This window comes from Mesoplodon densirostris, chromosome 10, assembly GCF_025265405.1.
Source record: "Mesoplodon densirostris isolate mMesDen1 chromosome 10, mMesDen1 primary haplotype, whole genome shotgun sequence".
Taxonomy (NCBI): domain Eukaryota; kingdom Metazoa; phylum Chordata; class Mammalia; order Artiodactyla; family Ziphiidae; genus Mesoplodon; species Mesoplodon densirostris.
In genome coordinates, this window is record NC_082670.1 from 66,403,185 (window position 1) to 66,425,311 (window position 22,127).

Consider the following 22,127-nt stretch of genomic DNA (forward strand, 5'->3'; position numbering starts at 1 on the left):
AGATCTGACTCTGGGCCTCTTCTTTAAGTAAGAGTGGTTGGGCCAGAAGATCCTTGAGGTCGCCCTAGCTCAGATCTTCTGAGTCTTGGCACAGAAAACCCCTAACTAGGATTCAGAATCAGGCTCTGCCTAACCATGAGATACCGGGTGAACCCTCACTCAACCTCGCTGCTTCCGCTGTAGCTCGGGCTGCTGGCCCCCCGCTTTGCCTCCCTGGCCTGGGAAGGGTGAGTGGAGCTGGGCAGGCCACCCGCCTTGGCCCCCTCCCCCGTGAAAGTGACAAGCGCGCCCTCTGGTGTTACAAAAGGAAACATAACTGATGACTATTTCTCTCCATGGAAAATAGTTACCAGTTTAGGGACCTGCCTCTCCCTGACTGGGACCCCTTAAATCAGAATTCCCCCAGGCCACTCACCTGGGAGTCTGCCAAGGAAAAACTGATTTTGGCAAAGGCAGGCAAGGATGGGCATGTCCAGTTTTCCCACTGGAGGTTTGGGCATCCCTTGGCTGAAGGACAGAGCTTCAAAGCCCGCAGTGCCCTGTTTGCTCCCTAGCAAGCCAGGTGATTCTGGGGAAGCACCTTGATGGATGGCTCCATGTGCATTAAACTCAAGACTTGTCATATATCAACCACGCAGGTGGCAGGGTGAGACCCAGGTGACATCTGGAAAGGGAGGGGGTCTCTAAACACATGCCACAGCAGGGCTACTCTGCCCCTGGGCCCTGCTCCCTGCCATTTCTCCCAGCAACCAGCCCCACCCCACCTAAAGCCCCCCACCCCATCCTCATCTCTGCCCCCTCTCCTCAGAAGGATGGCCGACGCTCAGACGCAGGTGGCCCCCACCGCAAGCATCCCAGTGGCAGCTACAGAGGACCTGCCTCTCACTCCACCATCTGCTCTGGAGGATCTGCCGCTGCCGCCACCCAAGGAGTCCTTCTCCAAGTTCCACCAGCAGCGGCAAGCCAGCGAGCTCCGCCGCCTCTACAAGCACATCCATCCCGAGCTCCGCAAGAATCTGGCTGAGGCTGTGGCTGAAGACTTGGCTGAGATCCTGGGTTCCGAAGAGCCCACTGAGGGTGATGTCCAGTGCATGCGCTGGATCTTTGAGAACTGGCGGCTGGACGCCATTGGGGACCATGAGAGGCCACCTGCCAAGGAGCCCGTGGCCGGCGGCAATGTCCAGGCCACCTCCCGCAAGTTTGAGGAAGGCTCCTTTGCCAACAGCACAGGCCAGGAGCCAGCCGGACCTCAGCCATCTGGAGGGGACGTCCATGCAGCCCGCTGGCTGTTTGAGACGAAGCCACTGGATGAGCTGACGGGCCATGCTGAGGCACCAGCAGCTACAGTGAGGGAGCCTGCAGCCAGTGGAGATGTCCAGGGTACCAGGATGCTCTTTGAGACACGGCCACTGGACCGCCTGGGCTCCCGCCCCTCCATCCAGGAGCAGAGCCCCTTGGAGCTGCGCTCAGAGATCCAGGAGCTGAAGGGCGATGTGAAGAAGACGGTGAAGCTGTTCCAAACAGAGCCACTGTGTGCCATCCAGGACGCAGAGGGAGCCATCCACGAGGTCAAGGCCGCCTGCCGGGAGGAGATCCAAAGCAACGCGGTGAGGTCTGCCCGTTGGCTCTTCGAAACGCAGCCTCTGGACGCCATCAACCGGGACCCCAGCCAGGTGCGGGTGATCCGGGGGATCTCTCTGGAGGAGGCGGCCAGGCCCGACGTCAGCGCAACTCGCTGGATCTTTGAGACACAGCCCCTGGATGCCATCCGGGAGATCTTGGTGGACGAGAAGGACTTCCAGCCATCCCCAGATCTTATCCCTCCTGGTCCAGACGTTCAGCAGCAGCGGCATTTGTTTGAGACCCGAGCACTAGACACTCTAAAGGGGGAAGAGGAGGCTGGAGCAGAGGCGCCACCCAAAGAGGAAGTGGTCCCCGGTGATGTCCGCTCCACCCTGTGGCTATTTGAGATGCAGCCCCTGGATACACTCAGAGACAAGGTCCAAGTGGGTCACCTGCAGCGGGTGGGACCCCAGGAGGGTGAGAGGTTCATGTACGAGCGTCTATCCAGTGATGGTTCCTCAGCACTGTCCGTCTCTCAGAGTGCCCCCCAGAGGGATGGGGTGAAGGGAGACGTGAAGACCTTCAAGAACCTTTTTGAGACCCTACCCCTGGACGGCATCAGGCAGGGTGAAGCTTCGGCCCATGGGAGCATAAGCAGAGCAGAAGGAACTGATTCTGCTGGGCAGTCCCAGGACATAGGGTCCCCGGTATATGCCATGCAGGATGGCAAAGGCCACCTCCATGCCCTGACCTCTGTCAGCAGAGAGCATGTAGTCGGAGGTGATGTACAGGGTTACAGGTGGATGTTTGAGACACAGCCCCTAGACCAACTAGGCCAAAACCCCAGTACTGTCGACGTCGTGCGGGGCATCACCCGGCAGGAAGTGGTGGCTGGAGACGTGGGGACTGCCCGGTGGCTCTTTGAGACCCAGCCCCTGGAGGTAATCCACCAACGGGAGCAGCAGGAACGACGGGAAGAAGAAGGAAAGCCTCAGGGAGGCCCTCAGCTTGAAGCATCCCCCAAGGGCGATGTACAGACCATCCGCTGGTTGTTCGAGACATGCCCAATGAGTGAGTTGGGTGAGAAGCAGGGGTCAGAGGTCACAGATCCCACACCCAAGGCCAAGGCACAGTCCTGCACCTGGATGTTCACGCCCCAACCCCCAGACAGACCAGAAAGCTCCAGGGAGCAGCACCTTGAGGTCAGCCAGGTCCAGCCTGGGGAAAGACAGACAGACAGACACGTCTTTGAGACTGAGCCTCTGCAGGCCTCAGGCCATCCCTGCAGAAGGGGGCTTGTGCGATACTGCAGCAGAGTGGACATCCCCTCAGGGCAGGTGTCTCGTCAGAAGGAAGTTTTCCAGGCCCTGGAGGCAGGCAAGAGGGAAAACCAGGGATCCAGGGTAATCCCTGAGCCCATCCCAGCAGGCTCTGTGCACAAGTTCACCTGGCTCTTTGAGAACTGCCCCATGGGCTCCCTGGCAGCTGAGAGCATCCAAGGGGGCAACCTCCAGGAAGAGCAGCCCATGGGCCCCTCAGGCAATAGGGTGTGGGAGAGGCAACAGACTGCAGCTGAGGGGACCCTGCGGATTCTGCACACCACGCCTGGCATCCTGCACCATGGAGGCATCGTCATGGAGGCCCGAGGGCCAGGGGAGCTCTGCCTTGCCAAGTACGTGCTCCCAGGCCCAGGGCAGGGCGGCCCCCACGTTCGGAAGGAGGAGCTGGTGCCTGGCGAGCTTCCCAGGATCGTCCGCCAAGTGCTGCGCCGGCCAGACGTGGACCAGCAGGGGCTGCTGGTGCAGGAGGACCCAGTGGGCCAGCTTCGCCTCAAGTCACTGAAGCTGCCAGCACCAGGCAGCAGCTGGAAGGTCGAAGACATGGACCCTGAGTTCCAGCAGTTGCTGGCTTGTGGCCTCGGGACCTCGGTGGCGAGGACTGGGCTAGTGATGCAGGAGACAGAGCAGGGCCTAGTGGCACTGACCGCCTACTCTCTGCAGCCCCGGCTAACCAGCAGGGCCCCCCAGAGGAGCAGTGTGCAGCTGCTGGCCAGCTGCATAGACAAAGGAGACCTGAGTGGCCTGCACAGTCTGCGGTGGGAGCCACCGGCTGACTCAAGTCCAGTGCCAGCCAGCGAGGGGGCCCAGAGGCTGCCCCTGACTGAGAGCATCATCCATGTTCCCCCACTGGACTCCAGCATGGGGATGAGGCATCTGAGAGGGCCAGGGGCCACCCCCTGCCCCCCACAGGCCATTGGAAAGGCAGTCCCTCTGGCTGGGGAAGAAAAGCAGGAAAGCAGGTGCACTGGGCAGAAAGGGATGGAAGCTTTGGGAAAGTCAGATGGAGCCACGACTATGCCCCTGGGACCCAGGTCCCCAAACCTCCAGGCTGCCATGCAGAGTCTGCGAATGGCAACAGCCGAAGCCCAAAGCCTGCACCAGCAAGTTCTGAGCAAGCACAAGCAGGGCCCCACCCCTGGAACCGCCTCTATGCCCTCCCAGGATAGTCTTCTGCAAGTACCGGCCACAGTCACTGGGACTGCCCAGAGCAACACCAGGCCTCTGGCTGGAGGTGACCCCAGGATCCCAGCAGCCCCCAGAAAGGTCAGTGGGGAACAGAAAGCACTGCCTGGAGGGCTGCCTAGGGGGTGGGTGACTATTCAGGATGGCATTTACACTGCTCACCCCATCAGGACCTTTGACCTACCGGGGGATGTCTGGCCTTCTGAGACAGGAGCCTTGCCAAGGGGCAGGGAGACTGTGCTCCCGTCTCAGGCTCCCAGCCCACTCCTGGAAGGCCCAGGTCAGAGTCTCGGGCCTGGGCAAGAGGAGCCTGGGAGCCACACACAGAAGGCCTGGGGACCTCCAGAGAAGGTGATGGCAGGACTCGACCCAGGGGTCCTCCAAGCTGCAGAGACCACCCTGAAGGCTGCCCCTTTAGCCCCCCACACTCTGGCCTCTGGGCCTCAGGCTGCAGATGCCAGCCTGCACTCCCATAATGCCTCTGTTCCGCCTCCTCCTCCTCTCCCAGCTGCTGTGACGGGACCTGACTTCCCAGCCCAAGCCGGCCATGATGAAAATTCCATCCAGCAGGCCTCTGAGCCCACACAGGACCCCCTTCTCCAGTCCCACAGCAGCGCTGCTGGCCAGAGAAGCCCTGGGGATTCACAGACAAAAACCCCGAAACTGGAGCCCACTACGCACCTAAGGAAGAAGCCCCAGCTGCCCCCCAAACCTGCACACCTAAGCCAGATCCCCCCACCTCACTGGCTGCCCAAGCCCTCAGCCCTCTCTCCCAGCTCCTCTAAGGAGGTGGGGCAAGGAAAATATAGACAAGGTGAGACTGGTACAGCTGACCATGACCCTCGGCCAACCAAGGTCCCCACCACTGCAGGCCAGGGCCGAGTATCGCCAGCTGGATGCTCCACTGGACAGAGCCAGCACAGCCCCCAGCATGACTCCAGCACCGCGACCCCCAGGCCCACCAGAAGTCAGGCTGTGGGCAGCAACGACCAGAGCCCTGAGCCCCTCAAGCTCTCAGCTCTCAGCAGTGACCCCATCTCACCACAGCAGAGCCCCAGCCCCTCAGGAGAGAAGTGCACTGACGGTTCCCAACAAGGGGTCCCTGAGAGCTCCAAGATTCTGCAGAGAAGCCAGCAAGAGCTCCAGGGCCTCCTGAGCCAGGTGCAAGCACTGGAGAAGGAGGCCAAAAGCTCTGTGGACGTGCGGGCACTGAGGAGGCTCTTTGAGGCTGTGCCCCAGCTGAGAGGGGCCCCTCCAGCTCCCACTGTCCCCAACAAGCCCGAGGCCTCAGTGGAGCAGGCCTTTGGGGAGCTGACAAGGGTCAGCACAGAGGTGGCCCGGCTGAAGGAACAGACCCTGGCCAGGCTGCTGGACATCGAGGAGGCCGTGCACAAGGCCCTCAGCTCCATGTCTAGCCTCCAGCCTGGGACTAACACCAGAGGCCATTCCCATGGACCTCTAAAGGACCACAGTGCACACAAGGTCAGTGTCACAGAGAGCAGTAGAGTCAGGCCCAACTGCCCAGGCCAAGAGGTCAGGAGTCAAACTGCAGTCAAGAGCCAAACGGAGGTTACATGCCACACTGAGGTCCAGGGTCAGGCCAAGGTCAGAAATCACACTGAGGCCAGAAGTCAAGCAGCCCCAACCACCCCTTCTACTCAGAGGCTGGAGACCTTGAGAGAAGAGTCAAGCCTCCCTCGAGTGTTAACTCCCAGCAGAGATTCACCCTCCTCCCCAACCTTTACCTCCATCGAGTCGGCCACTAGGAAGCTTCTGGAGGCTCCCAGCCCCAGGTGCAGCCCCGAAGTCTCAGTGAAAAGCACACACCTCCCCCAGGATGTGGGCCAGGCTCAGCCCCACCAGAAAGATGTCTGGGACAAGGCTGGGAAGAAAGAAGCCACCCAGTGCTCCGGACAGCCCCGGCATGCCCCTGCCTCAGCCAGCCCCCCGCTCACCAGGCGGCAGAAAAGTGTTCTGGAGCTGCAGACTGGGCCCGGTGGCTCCCAGCACTATGGAGCCACAAGAACAGTGACCGAGCAATATGAGAGGGTGGACCAGTGCAGGACCTCAGTGCTCACCTCCCCCACCATGGTCACCGCGCCCGCAGAGCCGCCCAGGGGCCCAGGCCCCCACCTCGGGCTCCACGCCTCTCCCCTGATGAGGCAGTTCCTGCACAGTCCAGCCGGGCTCAGCACAGGCCTGGCAGAAGCTGGGAAGGTGTGTGTGCCCTGCGGCCACTCGCAGCCAGCTGCCCAGTGAGCCTCTCCGCCTCCCACCACAGCCTCCCACCCATCCCCAGGGCCCTGGGACGGAGGTGGGTGCCTACCTCCTGCACAGATGAGGCAAGGACCAAAAAGAAAGGGCATCTTCTGAGACTTGTGGGCAGTTTCCCTTTCGTCAGTTCTTGCAAAAGGGGGGAAAGAAAAGTTGGGAAGAAGCCCCTCTGAGTAGCTCAAGCCCAGGAGCTGGATGGGGGCTCACAGCTGCTCGCAGAGGATGTAATCTGTACAGGCACACACGCTCCTCTCACGGGCCTGGCCCGCGTGCCAACACGAGTGAGTATGCACGCCACTGCCTGAGACAGAACCCCGTGAGTGACCTTCAGCCTTCATTTCTTTTAATACAAGTCAAATGTTCTCAGTCTTCTGCTCTTTAATTCCTGGCGAGGACAGGGCCAGCTGCATTGGTCTCTGTTTCAGATTGACTAGGGCCCCAGAAGGGCCCCTTCATTGCCATCTCCCTCAGTCAGCGAGTCATCCTGGCAGCACAAAGGTCATACAGAAAAGGTCGGCGATCACCAATGTCCCTAGAAGCCAAAGGTTCTCTCCACCCGCAATGCCCCTGACTCTGTACTCCAAATGGGAAGGATACAGTCTGAATAAACCCAAGTTTTATTCCCTCCTCTCCGTGTCTAACTGTGCATCTGTCCCAGGGTCTGGGTTCTCACTGTAGGGGGAAAACAGCCACACCTCCCGGTGCCCTGTGTTCCTGGCAACAGCAGTGTTGGAAAGCTCTGAAAAGCCACCCCTTCTTCTACCATCTTGTTTGGGAACCAGAAAGGCCTGCCCATCCCCCATTCTCCTTGCTCCCCATGCCCCAACACATACATACACTGCTGCCCTCTACCTTGGACACCACCCTGGAGTGGAATCTGAACAGAATCTTGCCCCAGAGTGGAAGAATGGCCCAGTCAGCCCTGGGAAGGAGGGAGGGCCACAGCCAGGAGAACTCCAGTGGCCAAGACGGCTGGGCCACCTTCCTCCTGGTCAGGCCAGGTGCAATGTGCAGAGCAGAGGTTCCTGGGAAGGGGAAGGCACAGATCCTGGCCTGGAAAGTCAGAATGATCCAGTGAAGGGCCCTTTTCCACACTTTCAAAAAGCACTGAGCACCTGCTGCATGCCAGGCCTGTTCTAGGCAGCTGGGACACAGAGGTGAGGTCTAATGGGGTCATACACTCAGGGAACTGACGTTCTAGAATGAGGAGGCAGAGAGACTATGAATAAACAGGAAAAATCAGTTCAGGAATAAGGGTGATGCGCCTGACTAAGCCATTCTCCCACTCTAGGGTAGGAATCTTAAAACATGATGATGTGACAGTGATAGGTGATTACCTTAGAGAGTGTGGCCAAGGCATACCCCTCCAAGGGGAAAAAACTTTTCAACTGAGATCTGAATAACAAAAAGCCAGTTATGGGGGCTTCCCTGGTAGCGCAGTGGTTGAGAGTCCGCCTGCCGATGCAGGGGACATGGGTGCGTGCCCTGGTCCGGGAAGATCCCACATGCCATGGAGCGGCTAGGCCCGTGAACCATGGCCGCTGAGCCTGCGCTCCGCAACGGGAGAGGCCACAACAGTGAGAGGCCCACGTACCGAAAAAAAAAAAAAAAAAAAAGTAAAAAGCCAGTTATGGGACAATCAGGGGGAAGTGCCAGCTAGGCAGGGGGACGAGCACATGCAAAAACCCAGAGGTGGGAGTGAGTGTAGTTCCTGGATTGCCTAAACACCCTTCCGTATAGGTGGACAACTACGATTGTCCACCCCTGCCTCCCCCGACCCCCACACACATCCTGCCCCCGATAAGGTTAGGTGGAAACTTGTCCATACTTTGCTTTTGTTGAACAGGTAGGCTCCCATCATACCACCAGCCCAGGGATCAGCCCTCCACACCCTTCCCAGCCCCATCATTGCCTGCTCCACTGACAGGGGTTCCTCTGGGGCAGCAGAGCTCTGAGCTGGAAGCAGCCTGTTCCCTGGAAGACTGGTGTGTATAAGCAATTAAGATAGCAAATCGGCCTACCTGGGCCAGCTACACATCTCGCTATTACCCCCTCGCCACGGGTCCCCCTCCCCCATCCTCTGTGGGATCTCACTTGATTACAGGGCCCAGCAACTTATGGCATGACTGTTCTCAGTGTTCTCATTTGTAAAGTGGGCACGATTATAAGTGCCTACTATTGTGCAGATTAAGTGAATTAATATATGTAAAGTGCTTGGAACTATGCCCAGCGTCTGGAACTCAAGGCTGTTCACTTCTCCTACTGTAATTATTAGTTTTAATCTATCTCTTGTTCTCACCTCCAGGTGGAGTCCCTGTCTCGTTCATCTCAGTATCCTTACTGCTTATCACAAGTGCCTAGAAGGCACTGCACAAATGTCAAATAAATGAACCCCTGGGTGAATTAAATGATTGAGTAAATTTACTGATTCATCCAACTAACATTTATTGAGCACCTACTTCATGCCAGGTTCCATCCAGGGTGCTGAGAATAGAGATGAACATGGCAGAATTTATCCCTGACCTCATGGAACTTAGAGAGGGAAAACAATATGTTATAAGCAGAGAAGGTAATTTTAGAAGGGAGCGATACTGTGAAGGAAATAAAAACAAGGTCAGCCCACGAGAGGAGAATTGGCAGTTACTTTAGCTTGCGTGGCTGGGGAAGGCATCTCTGAATGACAAGAGGAACCAGTCCTAATAGCTGGAGGTGGCGGCCTAGGGGGAAGAGTGGGGAGAGGTTGGTGGATGGGTAGTGAGCGCACCGGAGGCAGCACGCGAGAGCAGCGGCCGCTCGGTAAGGCCTCGCTCAGTGCCCTCACAAGCTATCACACCTGCCGTCACACCTGCTGCCGAACCCCAGGCACCACCTCTCCTCCTGCCAGGGGAGTGGGCGGCATTTCCACGCGGGCCGACTGGGGGCGGAGCATGCGGCGCCCAGACCCCGCCCCTAGCCTGGAGGGGGCGTGTTCCCACCCGCCGTCGCCAAGGTGACAATGACATCACCTCGGCCGCTGGGTTCGGAACTTTTCGGGCGGCTGTAGCCGTTGCTGGGAAACGCCAGGCAGGCGCGCAGCCAGGGGCAGGCTCCGCACGGCAGACGCCGGACGCCAGTACTCGCCCTGCTCGGAGCCTCCCTCCCGGATTCCAGAAGGATGCCAGTTCCGGTCCTGACCCCTGCCGCGGCCCCATCCAGGACAGTCCTGCCGGCCGGGCGCCTCCTCCCTTCTCATTACTCTGTCACTGCCTGTGTTCCGAGCTTATCCAACAGTCCTCATCTTCACCGCCATCACCCTGTCCCAGGCCACCATCCATCCCCCCTTTCCTGGACCACTGTCATAGCCTCCCAAGTGGTCTTCCCTTTGCCCTGTCTTTACAGTCTGTCATCCACCTGGCACCCAAAGCTCTTATCAAGAGTTTACCAGACCAAGTCACTCCTTTATAATGCCCTCCACAGGCTTTCAGCTCACTCAGCCTGAAATCTAACTCTTCTCGGGTGCCTGTAAGACCAGAATGCCTTGCCGCTCAACCTTCCTCTCCAGCTTCATTGCCCCACTCTCTTCCTCACCCACATCCCCTAGTTACACTGGCCTTCCTGATCTTCACAGAACACACCAAGCTGATTCCTGCCTCAGGGCCTTTGCACCTGCTGTACCCTATGCTAGGAAGTCTCTTCTGCAAGATCTTTAGTGGCTGGGCTCTTTCTCACTCACATTCCAGGTCAAATGTCTCTCCAGAAAGAACTTTCCTGATCCATACCTCCTCTGCCTCCCCCACCTATCCCGACACCCACCCACTCCCCATCTATAGCGGCCTTCCTCCAAGTTATCATGCTGTGCTGTTTTTGTTTGTTTTCCTGAGAACCTATCACAGTAGAAAAGTATCTTGCTCACATATTTGCTTATTGTCAGTGTTCTGGATACTATTCCTGCATGGCAAACCACCCCAAATTTAGTGGTTTAGAAAACCATTTTATGATGCTCATGAATTCTGTGGGTCAGGAATTTGGACAGAACACAGTGGGCATGGCTTCCCTCTGTGCCATGATGTGTGAGGTCTCAGCTGGAAAGTCTCAAAGGGTGGGGGTAATATGACAGCTAGAGTCTGCAAACATCTGAAAACTCACTCACTCACTCACTCAAATGTCTGGCAGTCGATGCTGGCTACTGGCTGGGACCTCAGCTGGAATGTCAGCCAGAACACATATGTGTGGCCTCCCCGTGTTGCCTGGGCCTCCTCACATTATGGGAGTCTCAGGGTAGTTGGACTTCCTGCGTTGCATCTCGTTTCCAAAGGCGTGTGTCCCAACTAACAAGGCAGAAGCTGCATTGCCTTTTATGATCTAGTCTCAGAAGTCACACACAATCACTTCTGCTGCATTATGTTGGTTACAAGTAAGTCACAAGTCTGTGTATATTGAATGGAAGGGGTATTAGACACTACCTTTTGATGAGGAAGAGGCAACGTTCTAGAAGAATATGTGGCCAACTTTGGAAAGTGCCATCTCCACAGGCAAATCTCCCTCCACTGGAGTATCATCTCCATGCTAACCACTTCTCATTTGTTTATTGTTGCATCTCCAGTGCCTAGAATGGTACAAAAGCACATAGTAGGTGCTCAATCCATGTTTTAGAGTGAATAAATGAAGGTTTGTCTTTCAAGGAGTCATTTGAGCCCAGTTCTTCTCCCTGTAAGTATAGTTCCTGTCCCAGCCCTTGATTTTGGCCTGGTCTGCTCTGGAGGAAGCCCAGTGTTTGCGTTGGAAGGTGGGAATCACGTATAGTTTTTTGTTTTTTTTTTGTTTTCTGGCAGGGACTGCAGGTTGGGGGAGAAAAGGCAGTTATTGGGGATTGAGCAACATGTAGCCAAATGAGATTCTGGAACAGTGTTCTACTGTAAAGGGTGTTGAAAACCCAGTCTGTTTCTTCTCATTCTGAACTCTGGAAATGCCCAGGTGAGGACTGTGGTTTTGTCTTCTGGGCCATCTGGGCAAGAGGTGGCCCTGAAGCCACCCACACACCTATTAAGGTATGCAAACTCTCCCTGCTATGTGACTGGTGAAGGACCCTCCATTTGATCTTCCCGAAGTCCTGAAGCCGGTACAGTTTCTCCTCTTGTTTTCTCCTGTCCAGGAGGGATGAGCCAGAGAAGTCAACCCAGGCTTCTCCAGGCCCCACCTCCTCACATCAATCTGTGGCTTACCCTTCCCCCTCCCTTCCATCTCCACTGTGGCTCAGGAAGAGTTTGGATGTCATTACAGCAACAGCGATCCCAATGCCCTTCCCACCTCCAGTGCCACCCCCAAACTGTCAATCCTCCAGTCGAGCCCTGCAATGGCTCCTCACCACCTCCGCCATAAAATCCACACTCCTCACGTCATTCAAGGCCCTTCTTGTTCAGCTGCCGCCTGTGTTTATAGCCTCTCTCACTCCATTCCCCCAAGAGAATCAGACTTTCCAGGTCCTTTAATGTTCTATCCAGGCTTTGTCACACCACCCTGGCTTTGTCCAGGGTCAGCTTACCCACTGGGCACAGCAGGCATGGATGGAGCCTCAGGCCCACAATACTTGATGGGCCCATGAAAATGTTCTTCTTTTAAAATCAACAGGAAAAAAAGAACTTTGGGGTAGAAGAAAATGGTTTAGTATATATATAACATTAGTAACCACCACAGTTATTAAATATATTCTTAAATATTTTTTTATGGAGGAAGGAGCCCATGAAAGCCCAAGTGCCTAGCGCTTACGAAAGTCATAATGCAGCCCCCCTCATTTCCCCCTCCGGTTCATTTCTGTAAGCTTGGTGTTGAAGACACAGCTCTGAGGCAACCTTTTCAAGGAAGCAGAAGCCATGGAGGGTGTCCTTCTCTGACCTCTCAACTTTATGCAGTTTTGTACCTTGGAAAACGCCGTTGTAAACTCTCGGTTTTGTACGTGTCCCCCCTCCCCCCCTACTGTTGGTATCTGCGAGTCAGCGACACACACACACTTTTTCTCCCTCATGAAGGTACCCGCTCCCCACCTGTGGCAGAGCTGCCAAGTTAGACGACTATCTAACTTCGGAAGAAAATTCTGGCAGCGTCTCAGCCTGGGGGCCCCCGGCAATTGGCCCCTGGTCCCAAACCTGTAGCGATGGGCGCCGGGACGCTAGTCCCGGGTTGGCGCGCGCACCCGGCCGCGGTGGGTATGGGGGGCGTGGGGGGCGTGCGGGGCGTGGGGGGGCGGGGCCTCGGGTCTAGCTGGCGGCCGCTCGGCCGCACGCCGCTGGCAGCTCCACCCACCCCCGACCGGAAGGAGGAAGCTGCCTCTGAGCGGAGAGCTCCGGCCCCTCCCCTGACGCACACCCTTCCTCCTCCCCTCCCGCCTCCCCCGTTAGTTTTCTTACGAAAAAGTGCTGCTGAGAATTCCCAGAAGGTCCCGGATGTGAAGTCACCGGCGTGAGGTCACCGAGCTTGGTTCCAGGAATCTGAAGCTTGTGGGGGAGGAAGGAAAGCGCCGAAAACAGGGGAGCAGGGGGGAGCAAGTGGAGCCGTGGCTGTTGTTGGCGGGGGCCCCTTGGCTCCCCTGAGTCCCACGCTTGTCTCCAGCTGGGTCTTCTGACCCCAAGAGCGGTTCCAAGGAAAAAGATGCTTCACTTTTCCCGTAGTATAGAAATGCCAGTTGAAACCAGTATACTGATCCAAAAGGAGTGTTTATCCACTGCTGGGAGGCGGAGGGGTAGGAGAGAGGTGGAGAACAACCTGGCATTAGGATCAGAATTTTAAATGAACATACCCTTTGACCTAACAGTTGCGTGTACAGTAGCTCTACCACCTACTAACCTTGGAAATCATACAGTATCACTTCTTGCACATTTTGTTCATTATAGGTCACTAAGGCTGGCCCATATTCAAGGGGAGAGGAATTAGATTCCCTCTTTTGATAAGTGTGAAAGAATTTGCAGCCATGTTTTTAAACCATCACAGCTGTTATTATTGTGGCCCTTAGTATACTCTAGCTTCTAGTAAGTGAATTATCTCACTTCTTACCTATCAGCTCCACGTGGGAGAGCAAGGATTCATTTGATTCGTTAAGATCTCAGCCCCTCATCGCTCCCCAGTGAACCTAGGGCCCTGTTCACTGCAGAGCTCGATAAATGGTATAGAAATGAATTTCCTCTTGCAGGAGCTGGCCGTGGATATCGTGCTCCACTTCCATTGGATGACATCCCTGTTGGCCCCATAGAAACCATCATCAGCACATGTGAGAATTGTGAGTGTAAGGGGATATGAGTGGGGCATGGCAGGGTCTGCTACAGACAAGCAATTTTGTTCACATACATTTCATAAATGTGAGATCAGTGATCATTTCCACAGAAATCCCATTACCTTTGTAATCATCATCATGGTCTTGTAGGCACACCTGTACCACAAGAAGTGAGTTGGCCAGTTCAGCTCAGTTCATACTAAAGAGAATGCCATGGAGTCTAGTTCAACTTGCTAAGAGATTTTTCACACCATTTACATGTGATTGTTTACATGTGTTATATTTCCATTTTATTGTTACTATTATATGGTAGTATGGCCCCAAATCATAAAGATGGATCAGTAGTTCAAAAGAGGTTCATTAAAGCATAAAAATAATATTGAAAATAGGGCTTCCCTGGTGGCGCAGCGGTTGAGAGTCTGCCTGCCGATGCAGGGGACACGGGTTCGTGCCCTGGTCTGGGAGGATCCCACATGCCGCAGAGCGGCTGGGCCCGTGAGCCATGGCTGCTGAGCCTGCGCATCTGGAGCCTGTGCTCCGCAACGGGAGAGGCCACAACAGTGAGAGGCCCGCGTACCGCAAAAAAAAAAAAAAAAAATTGAAAATAGCAAAAAAAAATATTGCAATATAAAATATGATCATATATACCAGAGTAAATGAGTGTGTAGAATGAGATAATTTTACACAAGGAGAAAAAGAAGTGTGACTCAGAAAGACAGATATGGGAATGAATATCTGAAGCTGGGATTCTGTTAGCTGGTAATCATTTTCTCTAGCCCTGGAGGCATCATCTCTTCTGAAACTTTGTCAAACAGTGGCAGGAAGCCCACTGAGACTTTTGCATCCTCTTCACATCAGATCCCGTAAGCTAGTTAGAAAACCAATCAACTAAAATAATAATGTCCAGTGTGGTCAAGATACATTTTGTCACTAAAGACAGAGAAAAGATCAAAACCAGAGAGGCATCATTAAAGGTGTCCAACTTACAGTGAAAACCTACACACTTCAAACTATGACATGTAAATTGAGTCATAGGCTACTGAGGAAAAGCAGAGCAAGCTCCTGGCAAGATTACTTGATCAAACAACACTCTTTTTTTTTTTAATTAAATGAGTCTTTTAATTTACTTGACTTTTTAATATTTTCATTCTTTTTTTAAAATAGTGATTCCTTTTCTTTTTTATAAATTTATTTATTTATTTTTGGCTGTGTTGGGTCTTCATTGCTGTGCACGGGCTTTCTCTAGTTGTGGCCAGCGGGGGCTACTCTTCTTTGCGGTGCGTGGGCTTCTCATTGTGGTGGCTTCTCTTGTTGCAGAGCACGGGCTATAGGTGTGCGGGCTTCAGTGGTTGTGGCACGTGGGCTCAGTAGTTGTGGCTCGTGGGCTCTAGAGCACAGGCTCAGTAGTTGTGGTACATGGGCTTAGCTGCTCCGCAGCATGTGGGATCTTTCTGGACCAGGGATCGAACCCGTGTCCCCTGCATTGGCAGGCGGATTCTTAACCACTGCACCACAAGGGAAGTCCCCAAACAATACTTTTGGATGTCACATAAAATAAATAGCACATAGTGTGAAAGAGCAATGGCTGTCCTAAGTGAGTACTAGCAGACAGTTGGCTTTGTTGTTGAATACAAACCACTTGTGACAAAACTTGTTCATTGTTGATCCAGAAATGTATTCCATCCCTTCTTTCCTGATAAAAGATTCCTGATTTTGATCCATACACCAAGGTCTCCAATCTCAGGCAATTAATTACAAGTGGTCTAAATCAATCATGACAAGCCCATTTCCCACTTTCCCAGTCTCCCTTGCTGCTACATGAGACCCAGTTCTGGCCTATTAAATACGATGAAAAGTCTGCTGAGGGTACTTCTATGAAAATTTTTGGTTTGGTTTTTTTTTTTTTTTTTTTTTTTCAGAAAATGGGTATACGTGCTGGTACCCCCCCTTCCCCCTTCTTCCTGACTTAACTATGGTCATGATGCCTGGACCTGGGCAGCCATCTTGCACCTATGAAGCAACCAGCACAAGGTAAAGGCTGAGAGAATTCTAGAGACACCAGCACTGACATTATTGAATGTCAGTGGCTGCCACCTTCCAGCCTTCCCGTTACAGTACAGAAGAAAACTGTAGTGAATTCTCTATTATTGGTAATTGAAAGCATTCCTAGTGGGTGTGTACCACTGATGTGTCAGCTTGCCACATATTTTCCAAAAACACAGGAAGGAAATGTACCTGCTGACTTTTTGTTCTATGTATCACTGAATTCCTTTGCAAGATTAGATGAATGAGCTTCTGGCTTCCAGTTGGGTTCAGCCATGGGGAGACCCAGCAGGGACAGGAGAGGGAAGCGAATGAGATCAGGTATTTAGTCCTTTGGTTTCCTGCCTGTGAGTCTCCATGGGTTGGATGTATCCTCCAGTGGGGGGCCACTGGTCCTCCCAAGGTAGCCAGCCCACTCAGTTCTCTCCCTTCTAGTGACCTCTCCCTTCCCCCCACATTTTCCCTTCAGGTCTATTGGTGGTAACAGTTCTGCTGCTGCTCGTCCAGGTTATTGCACCATCCCTTGGGGTGCTCCTATACCTACATGTTTGTAAGTAGTACCATTGTAAATAAGCTTTCCTAAAGTGATCCTGTTTTGAGAGTACCATTATCTGATGGTACACTGACTGTCAGATTTAAAAGAAAACACACACACACAAACACAACTTGCATCTGAACACCAACCACACACCACTGTATTCACAAAGACCAGCTGTCAGGCAACAATCTGGCTCCTGATCTCGATATGTGTAGAAACAAATAGCAAGAAGAGTCAATGCCCTCTATTCATGCCTCTCCGACTATGCCTTTTCAGAATACTGTGTGGAGAAATGGACAGCAAGTAAAAGACACTGTTGAACAAAGTATGCTGGCTGTTGAGGGAAAGATATTCACATGAGGTTTTGAAATAAGAGATGAGATACAGCATCCCTTTGTGGTACCGATAGCTCTTTGGCACAGGTGGCTCGCTCACTCAAGAAGCATCTCAGTGGCACGTTCAGTATCTTGGTTACCCTGAACCTTTGGCTTCAGGGCGAGACTATCACTATTTTTCATGTTGAGGATATCAAGAATTTTGTTTTGTTTTTTGGTTTTGTTTGTTTGATTCTGAGGATATCAAGAATTTGAAGACAGAACTGTGGTGCCAAGGCTCAGCCTTTGAGAATATGACTCTTTCCCTACATTTGAAGGTTTTCTTCTCTTGGCAGAGAAATAAATCAATATAAAGGCAACCACTAGAAAAATTAAAAACAGACTATAAAACTTCAAATCATCAGACAAAAATACAAACACATGTGAGCACACACATACATATCAAAGAAAACAAAAAAATATGCATGTAAAACATAGAAAACAGAGGAAGCATTAAAATAGAAAACACAGCAGAAGATAAGATGACAACAGTAAGCATAATACATGTTATATCAAGAAATGTAAATAGAATAAACCCATATTATAACAGAAAAAAAGATTATGATATCATAAAACAATGTTCTATTGTATGTTGTATAGAAGAGATGCATCTTTACCAGAATCACTCAGAAAAGTTAAAAATAAAATATAAACCAAGGTATACAAGAAAATACTGAGCTGAGGCTGCAATGTTACTATCAGTCAAGGTCAAATTCAATATAAAAATGCTAAATGAGAGAAAAGGAAGTTAAACAGGAAAGACAGCAGTATCCACATTAAGAATCTCGTTTTTTGAAATCTCTAGGCACCAGATAGCATAGCTTCAAAACCAAGAATAAGATATGAGAATTAAGAATAACAGTATACATACAGAAAATACAAATAGAAATTGGATGAGACATGAGTACATTTTAACTGACCTCATCAGCTCATGACCTAGTAAGAAACAAAAGATAAGGAAGAATGTGGGGAATCCAAATAGTAATTAGTATTTAAATATGATAGAACGTGAGGTGCAAAAATCTCAAATAAAATACTAGCAAATATAAATCAACAATACCTTCAAAGAATCATTCATCATATCCAAGTAAGTTCATTCTAGTAATGCAGGTGGTCCAACATTAGGGAATTTGTAATAAAACTGACCATATTAATAGATCAGAGAAGAACTATATAACATCTCAATACATGCCAAAAAGACATTTGAAAAATATCCCACATCAGTTCCTGCTTCAAACAAACAAAACCATAACAGAATAGCTAAATTATGCATAGATGATATGACTGAAAAATGCACAACCATTACAGACAATAAGAGAATTCAAAATGATGGCAGTTTAAAAGCTTAATATACAAAACTCAGTAGCCTTCCTCTACATAAAAAAATACAATTTACCAGAAAATATAATAGCAATTGCACTTATAATAGCAATCAAAAAGATAAAATATTCAGAACAGTATTTAAAAGACATATAAGGGCCTTTATGAATATTAAAATTATACAGGGAACATTCTATACTGACCTTTTGAATAGAAAGACCCAATATTATAAAAACATCAATGCTCAATTAATGTATCAATTCAATGTGATTCTAACTAAAATACTCACAGGATTTTTAGGTGGGGAGCTTGTCAAAAAATGATATGAAACTCAAATGGGGAATTAAATAAGGGGCCGGGAAAGCCATGAAAAAGAAAAGTAACACGATGGGGCTACACCTATCAGATGATAAAACACATTATGAAATTGTAATTTGTAAAGCAATTTGGTACCCAAAGATGAAATAGACAACCCAGTGGACCAGAGTAGAGAACTAGAAACAGACTCCAGAACACATGAGAATTCAATTTCTGTTTAAGGTGACATTTGAATTAAAAGAAAAAGGTGGTAGGAAAATAACTCATTTGGGGGAAAAAATAAAATGGAAACCCTATACCATACCTTAAGTCAAAATAAATTCCAAATGGATAAAGGATTTATATATTTAAAAATAAGACCGTAAAGGGCTTCCCTGGTGGCGCAGTGGTTGGGAGTCCCCCTGCCAATGCAGAGGACACAGCTTCGAGCCCTGGTCCAGGAAGATCCCACATGCCGCGGAGCAACCAAGCCCATGCACCACAACTACTGAAGCCCGTGGGCCTAGAGCTCGTGCTCCGCAGCAAGAGAAGGCACCGCAATGAGAAGCCTGCGCACTGCAACGAAGAGTAGCCCCTGCTCGCTGAAACTAGAGAAAGCCTGTACGCAGCAACGAAGACCCAACGCATCCCAAAAAAAAAACACCATAAAACTTTAGAGAAAAGAATGGGTGAATTTATTTGTAATATTCTGATAGGGAATGCAACACACAAACACCAGGATCCCTAAGGTAAATATTTAAGAAATTTGACTACATAAAAATTTAAAACTTCTGTATGATAGAACATACTATCGACCTGGGTAAAAAGCAAACCAGGATTAAGTGCCACATGTGTGACAGACAGAAGGGCTCATCCCCCTAATCCTCAAAGACCTAAAACAACACAAGTAAAGAATATAAACCCATGGTTTAGAGGGAAACACAAACGGCTTATAAGAGCCTCAACTTCACTCATAATTAGAGCAATGCAATTAAAACAGTAAGATCTCTTCTTAGTTTCTCCTATCAGATTGGCAGAGATCAATAAGTTTGATAACACTCAGTGCCAGGGAGGGTGTTGGGAAACAGGCATGTTCAAATACTACTGGTTGAGAGTAAAATTGGTGCAACTCTGGGAGGGGCGATTTGGCAATATCAGTCAAAATCCTTTGACCCAGAACTCAACTGCTCAGATTTTCAATCCACAGATCTACACTAAAAAGTCTTCCAGTTTAGATGAACAAGAATGTTCAGGAAATGTGCTTGAAGACGTTCCCCTCTCCTGGGTTTTGCTTTCCACAGCCTTAGCTCAGTGGGTCCCAGTCTTTGATGTGCATCAGAATCAATGGAGGGCTGGTTAGAATGCAGGTTGCTGGGGCCACGTTGCCAGAGTTTCTGATTAGTGGGGAGGACCCAATAATCTTCATTTCTAACAAGTTCTCAGGTGATGTTGACACTGCCAGCCTGGGAGCCACACCTTTTGCCTGTTTGAGGGACTAGGGTACGTGGAGGGATGGGGGGTTGGAGAGATGAGTTCCTTTGAGGGAAAGGAGGAAGAGGCAAGGTGGAGAGGAACAGGATGCTCCCCAGGACTGGGCAGAGGAGGAGGTGGTAGGGTGAGGTTAACCCCAGAGGGATGTTTGAGCCTCCTAAGGAGACAGGACTTAGTCCGAATTCCCAGTCTCACTAAAGACTCCTCCCTTCCCTTCCCACAACCAAGGTTGGCTCAGAAACAGCAGAGCCCACCTACTCTCTCTGGATCCATAGGCGTGGATAGCGGCATGCTACCCATGAGCAGAAAACATAGACTGAAGATCAGAGAGCCAGGCCATCTGGGACAGAGAAGGCATCCCCACTCCTCAGACAAACTTTGGAGGCAGCATATGGGAGAGGGTCCCTGCTGACTGAGGTTGAAGTTCTCCTTGGAACTTAGCTGCTTTGATTTGATTTTGAAAAATAATATTTTTTCAGCCAGGGTGCTGGGAAAACTGGCTATTCACATGCAAAAGAATGAAGCTGGACTCTGACCTTATACCATATACAAAAATTAACTCAAAATTGATCAAAGACGTAAATGTAAGAGCTAAAACTATAAAACCCTTAGATGCAAAAACCATGAACCTCCTTGTACCTAAGAATCATGGTGGAATAAAACTCTTACAGTAATTTAGATGGAGAGAAACCTAAACAGCTGAACCTGACCTGTGAGCCCCAGGTACCCCTCACTGGTCAGGAGGTAGACTTACTGGTGGACAGCTGAGAACAACTGCACCCCTTTCACAGTTATGGCACTATGATTGTCATCCCCTCCTCCCCTCCTTTTATCAAGGTTAGACTTACAAACAGTGACGTAAACAAATCTTAAGAGTAGACCTTGAATTTTTACATATGTATATACTTGTCCAAGCATTGTCCAGAATAAGATATAGAACATCTCCAGTACCCCAGAAGGCTCGTCACCCTTCCTAGTCAATACTCACCAAGGTAATATTATCTGTCACTGTGCTTTAGTTCTGCCTATTTTTAAACTTCATATAAATAAATGGAATCATAATTATTCCTCCTTCGTGCTTGGTTTCTTTTACTCAACAGAATGTTTTAAAGATTCATCCTTGTCATTATATGAGACAATTGTTCTTTTTCATTGCTGTGTAATATTTCATTGTATGATAAATCGTAGTTGTTTTCAGTCACCTATTGGACATTTGCGTTGTTTCTAGTTTCAGGCTGTTATGAATAAAGCTGCCACAACATTCTTGTAAGTGTCTTTCGTGGACATAAGCACCTTTTTTTCTCTTGGGAATATACAGAGTAGTAGAATTATAAGATCATAGAGTCTGGCCTTAGTAGGTACTGCCAAATTATTTTCCAAACTGTATCAGTTTACCTCCCAACAACAATGTATGATAAATCTGATGAATTCACAATCCTGCCACATTTAGTACTTAAAAAAAAGTCCTTTTAATTTTAATCTTTCGGATGGAAATGCATCATTAATTTTTAATTTAAAAAATATCTATTTAAAACTAGTAGTAATTTTTTATTTACCTAAAATTGGGTGGTCCATGGATGCTGAATGTTTGAGAAACTTGTGGGACTCTCCAAAGTATTCAAAAATTCCCTGAGGGTGTGTGGGTGTGTTTCTGCCTATGCATGTGCCATAGTCACAGATGGATGCTGCTCCAGACCCACCCTCCTTGCCTTGGAACAGACCCTTCATTTCCCTACCAACAGGAAGAGCTTACTTGTGATCCCAGAGGAAGATGTTTCTCATCACCAGCAACATCTGGGGAACATCTGGTGAGCCCATCCCAGGACAGGGGGATGCTTTTCTAGAGAAAACACATCACTTATTTGATTCTTTTTATTCTCCTATGTTTTCCCTTATTTTCTCTTTCTTTTCCTGCCTCCCAAACCCTGTCAACCATTGGGCTCCCTGCTCTAAGCCCCCACTCCAGCCCTTGCCAACTCCCTGCTCTGGTCTCTGTCCTGTCTGGTTTCCCTCATACACAGCCCAACAGGATGCAAACTGAGACAACCTGAGAGACCCTCATTAACTAGTGCTCAACACTACCCAGTTCCCTGATCAGCAGGCAGCATCTTCTAGAAACTAGCTCAAGGAATGTTGAAGGTAGTGGAGTTCTCTGGTCTAATGCCCCCATCTTACAAATTGGAAGACTTGAGAGAGAGAGAGACAGAGACAGACAGACAGACAGACAGACACACACACACACACACAGAAAACTAGAACTCCACTGTAGGTCACAGAGACCTCCCTGTCTCCTGAGAACCTACCTAGAGGATTAGAGGCAGGAAGGAGGAGGCAGTGGAAGAAGTGATTCCTTGGGACCAGCAAGGTCTATCACCCAGCAGCCACAGGAGACAGTGCAGCTGAGTATTTGAGGGGGGTGGGAGTGCGTGGGTAGCCACCCGCCTCATAGCCCTAAGGGCTGA

General features: G+C 50.5%; 1 protein-coding gene across 3 annotated transcripts; it reads left to right on the plus strand.

Annotated features, from left to right (window-relative positions):
* Positions 1–812: 812 nt before the first annotated feature.
* On the plus strand, positions 813–6,344 carry XIRP1 (xin actin binding repeat containing 1). Of its 3 annotated transcripts, none has more exons than XM_060110842.1 (2): positions 813–5,843; positions 5,922–6,344. In XM_060110842.1, the coding sequence occupies exons 1-2, from the start codon at positions 813–815 to the stop codon at positions 6,342–6,344; spliced, it is 5,454 nt and encodes a 1,817-aa protein (XP_059966825.1). The 3 variants fall into 3 exon arrangements, with proteins under 3 accessions (XP_059966825.1, XP_059966824.1, XP_059966823.1); XM_060110841.1 differs by having other exon boundaries at positions 813–4,303; positions 4,346–6,344; XM_060110840.1 differs by having other exon boundaries at positions 813–6,344.
* The last annotated feature ends 15,783 nt before the right edge of the window (positions 6,345–22,127 follow it).